At 41.8% G+C, this 9,384-nt stretch overlaps 1 protein-coding gene across 5 annotated transcripts in view; it reads left to right on the top strand.

The window, feature by feature from the left end:
* Positions 1 to 5,321, top strand: part of CADM1 (cell adhesion molecule 1) — a 363,137-nt gene extending 357,816 nt beyond the window's left edge. For all 5 annotated transcript variants that reach the window (XM_069080202.1, XM_069080200.1, XM_069080201.1 and 2 more), the window contains 2 exons: positions 292 to 423; positions 2,400 to 5,321. In XM_069080202.1, the coding sequence (XP_068936303.1) occupies positions 292 to 423; positions 2,400 to 2,518 (251 nt within the window). In that variant the 3' untranslated portion in view covers positions 2,519 to 5,321. The remainder of the gene's footprint in view (positions 1 to 291; positions 424 to 2,399) is intronic.
* Positions 5,322 to 9,384: the final 4,063 nt, after the last annotated feature.

Below are 9,384 nucleotides of genomic sequence, written 5' to 3' on the forward strand. Positions count from 1 at the left end.
TCTCTCTCTCTCTCTCTCTCTCTCTCTCTCTCTCTCTCTCTCTCTGTGTTCCACATGCATTAGTGACCCCAGTGCTACTTATCATGACATTGCCTTGTGGGGAGAGCAGATCAGTTCAGCACCGGACAGGTCAGTCTGTTCCCTCTGTGGAATTCGATCCACCTTGATTGTTCTTTCCGACTTCTTCATTAAAAAACGAGATGACCTTGTAACCCTGGAAGCGGCATTGCCACGGCTTCCGAGAGACTTGTAATAAGCTCTGCCTCCCTATTCCTCTTCTGATTTCGACAGATTCTCGTGCAGGTGAAGACAACTCAATACGGGCAGTGGATCACGCGGTGATTGGTGGAGTCGTTGCCGTGGTGGTGTTTGCCATGCTGTGCCTGCTCATCATCTTGGGGCGATACTTTGCTAGACATAAAGGTAAGCATGGTGTTGAGAAAGGTGGGGAAATCCTCCTGCTGTCCCAGCCTCTGACTTTGGGGGCTCTCCTACTCTGTCCTTGAGAGGTGGCTTGGTTTGCCTGGTCACACAACCTAACTTCTGAATTCAGGGAAATGGGGAGAAAACATTGTAGGTGCTGATCAAGACTGTGGAATTAGCGGTCAGTCTTCTTCTTCCACAGATCTGTACCCTCTAAATATAAGGCATTGGTAGATGTTCATTCTTAGTACCATGTTAAGGATTTAAAAAGTAGCCATGCTTTCTCTTCAGTCATTCTGGGTGTGGTGTGAAATCCAATAAGGCGTACATAGAGAGATCATATCTTTTGTTTACCCATACTGGTGGGGAGGGGGAGGGGTATGCTTCCAGGCCCAGAAGTGCTTTTTTGTAATCTGGTCACAAGAAGAAATACTTCCTTGGATTGATACATCACAGTCAGAGAAATCCATTGGTCTAAAAACCACATAAATATGTATTTTTAAAATTATCAGTGCAATAGATTTAAATTGCTATTAATCATCACACTTATCAAATGTGCAATCTGGATGTGCAATCATCTCTTCCAACTCTCCGCCTCTCTGCCCCATGCTGCTCTAATCCTCTTCTCCCCTTCTGGTAATTTATTCTTCTTTTTCTTTTTCGGCCCCTGTCTTTCTCGGTTGTGTTTTCCAAGCACTTTGGGGATTTTCATTTGCTATTAAAATCTAGGTGTTTGAAGGATTTGGTTCTGGGGAAAGGCAGCTTGAGTCCTACAAGGGAACCCTGAGGAAACAGCTGCCTTCAGCATCCAAATGCTTGGTTCAAGCTTAAAATCATTTGGTTTCCCTAAAGTCACCCATTTTCCTCTGTCTCCAGCCCCAGTAATCAGTCTGGTTTTGAAGAGCACATCCCAGGCCCTGAATATGTTTTACTTGAACCACAGTACCGAGATCAGAGAGGCTGGTGCCAGGGACTGAACAGAAAAGCTAAATGTGGATGGCCGTAGGAAGAGGGCTTTGAATGACCAGAATGAAGGTGGGGGAAAAGGGCCAAGGAAAAGCTTGAGTGAAATGTTTGCACTTGACATCCCCCTTTCTCTGGTTTTTCACTTTGAAAACCTATATATTGGCCACTTTTGGTCTATTTGTTAAGAACCTTAGAGAGAAATGCACAATAGAATCTTTTTATTGTGGCCACAGAGGTTTGAACTCCTCCTGTATACCCTTTTCCTTCCTTGGTGGGGAAGCTTCTGACTTCTGCCTTATGTATGTAGTCCATTGGGCCTTCTTGGTGAAAATAGGTGGCTTGGTTTCCCAGAGCTTTATTTATGGCCTCTATAAAGTAGCTATGTTGACCTGCAAATTCATGAATTAAGGTTCTTTCTTCAGCTAGCTAAGACAGACATTCTGCCTTGAATACCATAATCATTACATGTCATTGCTCAATTTTGGTCCCCAGTTTAAAAAAAAATTGGGATAAAAATCAGACATACTTTTAGAAATTCTAGCATATCTCTATTTAATAAAGGCAAGCGACTTTCATTCAGATTATATCAGAGAAGCACAAAGAGGACCCTAATTCATAAATTTGCTAATTGTTCTTCCCTGGTTCAGTCATTTGCCATATCCTCGTGCCTATCCCTGTCGTTCTGTGCACACTTTCATCAGCTCTCCAGCTTTCTGCATTTTTAGCTCCCACTCACGTTTTCTTCTGCTGACATCCTCTGGTCATAATCACTGCTCTAATGTCTCATTTGCTGAATTATATCGCAGCGATTCAGTTGGAGTGGTGCCTGTGGAACCCCCGGATTCCCATTTGTCTCACCCACCTCCCTTTCTTCCTTCAATTGTTTTTTCCCCTCCGCTGCCCGCACACCACTTCGGCTGATGATGGCCATAAAGCAAGTCGCCATCTCTGTACCACTTTACACAGAGGCCATCAGACAGTCACGGTACTTTTACCACTTCATCTTTCAGGTACATACTTCACTCATGAAGCCAAAGGAGCCGATGATGCAGCAGACGCAGACACAGCTATAATCAATGCAGAAGGAGGACAGAACAACTCTGAAGAAAAGAAAGAGTACTTCATCTAGATCAGCCTTTTTGTTTCAATGAGGTGTCCAACTGGCCCTATTTAGACGATAAAGAGACAGTGATATTGGAACTTGCGAGCAACTCGTGTGTTTTTTTATGAATGGGTGGCAAGGTGTGAGACTGGGAAGGTCTGGGATTTGCTGTGTAAAAATGTTCTTCATAAAGTACACTCTGCTGTTTGACACCTCTTTTAATTTTTTTTTTGTTGTTTTATTTTATTTTAATTTTTTTTTCAAATCCAAGTCAAACTTGGATTTAGTTTAGTTGAGTCATTTGCAGAAAATTCTGTGCCTTGTTTTTTCTTTCTGTGGATTTATTTTTCCCTCTGTAGCATCTATTTTGAAATTTGCCTGCTGGAATCCCTTAGACATTTTTGTTCCATTCCTCCTTCCCCCGACCCCATCCCCACTTCTTCCCTCCTTCTTTTGTTTCTTTTCAAAATGTCACTGTTTTCTGTTTGAAACTCAATTTCATAAAAGGAGAACCAGCACAGTTTCGATTTCATAGTTCGAAATTTAGTGTATCCATAATCCATTCTTCTCTGTTGTCCTAAAGGTTTGGGTGAACAAACAATGAAAAGTCTTCACTGTTTCCCATGTTCCCAATGCTTAGGGCAGCAAAGACTAGAAAATTAGACTGTGATTCAGAAAATGTTCTCTGTTTGCCACGGAGAGACATTGCTTACTACACAGGGTTATCTGCAAGTGAGGTATGTCACAATGAGATTGAATCTGTCTTTAATTCTGTGTCTGTAGACTGCTCAGTAGAGGTGCCTCACGCTGTCCAGACAGGTTTGGGACATAAAGGACTCCTCCTTTTCTAGTGCCCTAAACAGACTTGACAGGTGAGGGCTGTTCCTTTTATACAAGTGGACAAAATTTGAGTTGCTACTGGAGGGCAAACGGGGGGTAGGGGGGGAGTAAAAAAAAAATCTGCTCTGATTATTTCTGTTTCAAATGGTTCCATCCACCTTTCCCAATTGGCCTTACTTCTCACTAATTTGTTGGAAAAAGACAAGTCCGCGTGGTGTGCGAAGGACTTTGAAAGAACAGGGTTTTTTTTGTTGTTTTTTTTTTTCTTTTGTGCTTAGTTAGGAAGGCAGTAGGATGTGGGCTGCGTGTACTGTATATTACAGATATTTGTCATGCTGGGATTTCCAACGAGAGTCTGTGTGAAACTTTCATTCCTTCAGATTCAGTTTGACAAAGGCAAGAGGGACAAAAGAAGGGTCGGTATTATTCTCACACTGGTCTGCTGTCGATCTCACTTCTAGAAAGGTCAGAGCAGAGGTGGAAAAACAGCATGGAGAGGTTTTCAGTTACTTAATCAAAACTCAAATGTGAGTGTTTTTATCTTTTTACCTTTCATACACTAGCCTTGGCCTCTTTCCTCAGCCTTAAGAACCATCTGCCAAAAAATTACTGATCCTCGCATGATGGCAGCCATAGTGCACAGCTACTAAAAATAAGTTACCTTGAACACATCTTAGATGGGGAGCCTTGGGAGAAAGTAAGGGAAGTAAAGTTACCAGTGACTTTTTTTAAAGAAAGGTGGGGATTTTCATTGAAACTTCAAGAAAATCAGGAAATGGCCCTAAAGGTCAGAAACTAAACTCTTACCATATGATTTGGTAAGGCTCCAGACTCCAGACAAATGTCCCTATTGGAAAGATGGCATCAAAAAAGATAGATCTATATATAAATATATATTATATAACATTTTCAGTGAGTAATTTTGGATTTTGCAAGATGCATTTTTACTATTGTTATATTATGTGGAAAACTTACGCTGATTTATTTAAGGGAAGAAAAAAACAAGTGTCAACTTTTTGTTAATTTTGGACCGTGTTTATTTTTTTTTCTTGTCTTTCTTTGATAGAACCATGGCAGTATGGGGGCCTTTTGGGAACGGACTGATATATAAAAGAAAATCCATTATTGAGCAGTATTTTGTGTTTACCCCCTCCTAGTCCTAAACACTTAACCAAGTCCAAAAGATCCATAAGAAATAACCCTTTTTTCAGTGAATTTTATAGTGTGTGGCTCCACTCAGAGCCTTTAGTATCAGTTCTGACCACAGTAGAAAACCACATCAGAGGGTGAGAACCCATTTAGCATGTTGTAAGAGGGTTGTTTTTTATTTCAGTTGCTGTTTCTATTTTATTTTTATTTTTAACATCACTTACAGAATTGGCATCTTGTTTTTGGAACTGCCCATCTTTCTGTTTTGAAAAGTGTACAGTAGTGCAGTGTTACTGATGTAACTATGACTTACAATGTTGACATGTCTCAGGTTCATGTGTTTTGATTGGTGTTTTCCGTCTCAGGTAGATTGCAAAGTGTAGGCCCCACACATTGGAAAATAAATAAATAAAACAAAGCAAAAACAGGAAATTCTGGATTTTAGTTGTATATTGGTTTATGTATTTTTTCTTAAGTATACAGTGCACTGTTTGAAATGTATTGTTGAGTATTACTTTGTACAGGTCAATCACTTTTTTTTTCAGAGTGAAGAAAGAACAAACTTGTTTTTTTGTGTTTTTTAAAGGAATATAAAATAATGAAGGATGTATAATTGATGCCAAATAAGCTTGTTCTTTAGTCACACAGACGTTTTCCTTTTCCCCTTAGGCCAGTTCTGTTTTTAAGGTGTACATGGACGATGTTACAGTGTAAGAAACTCCATATCCATTATGTTCCCATTCGCATTTTGTATTGGTTCATGTATACCATTTTTACAAAAAAAAAGAAGTACTATAAAATATCTGTCTTCTTAATAAAAAAGATTAATGTTACCAAGTGATCCTTTTAATCTCATTATGTACTCTTTATCTCCTCAGCCTGAGAGAGGAAAGTCAGGTTTCAGGTCCTGACTTTCTTCTTGGGAACTTATGTGTCGCCACGATCGCTAGCAGTAAAGCCCTGGGAATCCACTACTGTGTTCCTCCTTTCTGTTCATTTGTTTTTTTTCCTTCCCTCCCTTCTCTGTTTTTCTCTCTCACTCTCGCTCTCTCCCACCCTCTCAATGGACAGGTGAGCCAGGTGCTCTGGCCAACACAGCTTTAGACACCAATATCACCATGGCGCAGCGGGCATGTGTCGGAGATGCGGTAGTGAGCCAGCCAGGACAGGGGCCCTCCCTTTCATGTGGATCTGTCTCCCACTCCCAACCCCCCACCCCCTACCAACTTCCCTGTGTCTGCTACTCCACCTGTCTCTCACTTTGGGATTGACTGTGTAAAGATTCATTCAGCCTTCATTATTAAAAAATTCTTTCTCTCTCTCTCTCTCTCTTTTAAATGAACGATTATCAGAAGTAACTCAACAGACTACCATAAATTGTTCCTGTTTTCAGGCTGCTGGTGCTTTCAGACATGGAAACACAGTGCATTTGGGTCTCCTGGCGTACTCATTGCTCTTCGAGCTGAAATGAGCAGTGAACGCTCCCCATAATTAACCAGACTTCCCCTTAAGTTGCTTGGCTGGCACTTCATCATACTCATGAAGCCTTCTTGCCACCACTCTTCTCCCTCCCCCTTCCCCCCTTCCCCAGGTTCATTTTGTCAAGTATAGCAGGGCAGGCAGGGGTGGGGGGGGGCAGTGAAAGGAGAACTGAGGCAGAAAAAAAGCAAAATAGAAACGCTGTTTCCATCTTGGCACTGCTACTGACTTTGCTAAGCAAGCGGTTTTTTCTTCCCAGGCCCCTGAGTACCCTTCTGTAAAATTAAACAAACTCTATGCTCAGCACTGTGTGAGACTCTGGGGGACATAAAGAGGTATAAACAATGACTCCTGCCCCTCAAGGAGCTTCCCTGAACAGGTAGAACAATGAGGAGCAAGACAAGACAGTAAAATGAAATGTCAAACTGTGTGTTGCAGACTAAAGGGTAGCATATCATAGTGGAAATTAGATCACTGGATTAAGAGTCAGCAGCCCCATCTTCTGAAATCTGTTCTATCACTAACCAGCTGTGCCATCCTGGAAAAGTCACCCGATTCCTTCTCTTCTCGTGGGCCTCGGTTGCCTCACCTGCAAAAAGAGGGGCTGAACTAGATGACCCTTAAGGTTCCCTCTGGCACTCAACATTATGATAGGTGACTACTATAGGCATTAGGAGGCAGCATGGTGCAGTGCATGAATCACTTTGCTTGGAGTATGGAAGACCTAGGTTCACATCCTCCCTCAGCCCCTTAATAGCTGTGTGACCCTGGGCAAATCTTGTTAACCTCTGTGCTTTAGTTCTCTCATCTATAAAATGAAAGGGTTGGACCCAATGACCCTTCGAGTTCCAAATCTATGGTCCTACAATACCGGAGTAGTCGGGGAAGGGTTCTTTCATGTGAGACTTAGGCTAGGCTAGGCCATTAAGAATGAGTAGGATTTACATGGATGGATTTGGAAAAGGAGGGTGTTCTAAGGATACTTAACCTGCAGGAGAGGAAGTACTAGTAATAGAAGTGAAGGAACAGAGGTGGCAATGACCATGTTAGGTTCTTTAGCACTGCAAGGAGACGAGCCTGACTTTAGAGGAAGGAATATGTTCAGGGATAGAAATAAATATTGAGTGGGGCTAGATTATGGAAGAACCCTGAAAACCAGGCTGATGCATTTAGATTTGGAAGGAACTTTACAGGCAGGTAACATTGAAGAACAGGAATGGATACATGTGTTAAGGGTGGGTGGGAGGGGGAGCCAAATGACAAATAATAATGAAAAAGACTTTTCCCCAGGCACAAAGTAATAGGACTGGAAGAGGCATGATATTAGCTCTACCTCCCAGACTTCTGTGAGACCTTGGGCAAATCTCTTCACCTCTCTTGGCCACAGTTTCCTCATCTGTAAAATGAGGGGGTTGGAATCCATGATCTCCAGCTCTGAATCCTATGAACCTTGCTCTAAGCAGAAACCAGCTGGTGTCTCTCATGAAATGCCTTCATTTCTTCTCCCTTGATAAATGTTCTATACCGAGAGTTATTCCAAAGATTGTGGCAAGTTTCTTTTATCTAATTACCTGTGGGGCAAGGCCACAGAGTTGGCTTAAAAATCGGAGAAGAGGAACTCAGACTGTTCATTTGATGGAATCATGAGCAAGGTTAACACTCTCCCTGCACGTTGGGAATCATTGCTGGGTTCCTGCATGGTGTGCATGTGCAAGGGGGCATGGTTGAGAGCATGCTCTTATGAGAACCTCAGAAGCCATGAAGAATCCCACTTGGCATGAGAATTAAAATGATCCTTATTTTCTTAGGAGAGATTTCAGGACTGTTTTGGCCTGGATGAGTTTTTCCAGTACCACCAACCTGGACCCCAAGGTGAAAGACAGCTGTTAATGGTGTGATCTTTAAATTCCTTTTTTGGATATCCAAAGTGAAATTCTTGTACTGTTATAGGCTTATTCCATGGAGAAATGTTCCCCTGAAACTTTGGGAGACGGCATGAAATAATGGATATAGCCACAGGTCTTAGTCAGGAAAGACCTGAATTCGAGTTCTCTCTCTGACACGTAACTATCTCTTGAATCGTGGGCCAGTCACTTAACCTTTCTATGTCTAAAGCTGTCATCTAAGTTAGTAAAGGGAGCCCCCTGTCGCAGTGGAATCACAGATCTGAACTAAAGGCAGCAACAACAAAACAAAACACACAAACCCTAAAAATCAAACTCTTGTCGACTTATTACATGGAGCAGTATTTCTATGTTGCAGTCCTTCAGAACACTAGAGGTACCAAGCTTCCCCCACATCCTAAGGCTATTTCCACATTCCATCTACATTCTAAAGCTATTTCTTAATCCCATCCATATTCTAAAATTTTTTCTCTATTACTTCCTAATTTTTATGTCAGAAAGTAGAAGCCACACACCTCTTCACCAGGTCCTCGTGCACATTATACTTAGCCTCCAAACAGTATCACATAAATGAGTTGGCAGTCATAATTTTCTTTGGATTAGAGTCAGGGAGATTAAAAAAAAACTAAATGTGGATTTTGATACCAAGGACCTTGGTTTGAGTCCTGAGGGTGAACTGCATTTTGGGATAAATCATCTGTGGGAATATTTGACCTTTGGCAAATCACTTACATCCTCTGTACCTTGGTTCACTCATCTGTAATAGGTGATTATTCCTATTCTGCCTGCCTCATAGTAGGGTACTGAGCCTTACATGAAATAATGGATGTGAAAGCACTTTGTAAACTGTTGAGTACCATGTGAATATCAGATGGCATCATTATTCACAGCTGCACACAGTTAGGAAATACTTCTAAAAGAGGAGCGCGGATGTACTCGTCCAACTGTGGAGTAGAAGAAAACGAGAGTCATACCAATGATGTTGAACTGCATCAGAAAATTTGCCAAGACCCTGGGAATCAATATCATTATTTTAAAGTGCAGTGCTTGGCCCACTGAAGACACTCGATAAATACTGATTGATTGAACCCAGAAAAGACTCCCACTATCAGCAGCAAGCAGCTGGTTGGAATAGATGATCACTAAGGTCTCTTTCAGCTCTGATGTTCTATGGGACTGTGATCATCCTAGTTCTGAAACTTAATCTAGACCATTCAGTGTTTATCAAATGCCTACTGTGTGCTAGGCACAACAATGAAACAGCCCCTACCCTATATACCATCGTACATTCCAAAGTTTCAAATTAATAAGCCTCAAATTGGTACAGGTGTGGGTCTATATGTGCCATTTGCCCCGTCTATAGGTCATGTGCCCCCATCCCAAACTGAGTCAGCACTACCACTGCTTCTGGAAAAAGCACATCCATAGACTCCTACAGCTTCACTAATCATCTTTTGGACTTTCCAAACCAAACCCCCTCTACCCTAAACACCTATGTGTGTTGTCTTCTTTTATGGAAAG

Source organism: Petaurus breviceps, unplaced genomic scaffold (genome assembly GCF_028583685.1).
Source record: "Petaurus breviceps papuanus isolate PSGF00001 unplaced genomic scaffold, PetGlider_PUasm1.0 91133, whole genome shotgun sequence".
NCBI classification, from domain to species: Eukaryota; Metazoa; Chordata; class Mammalia; order Diprotodontia; family Petauridae; genus Petaurus; species Petaurus breviceps.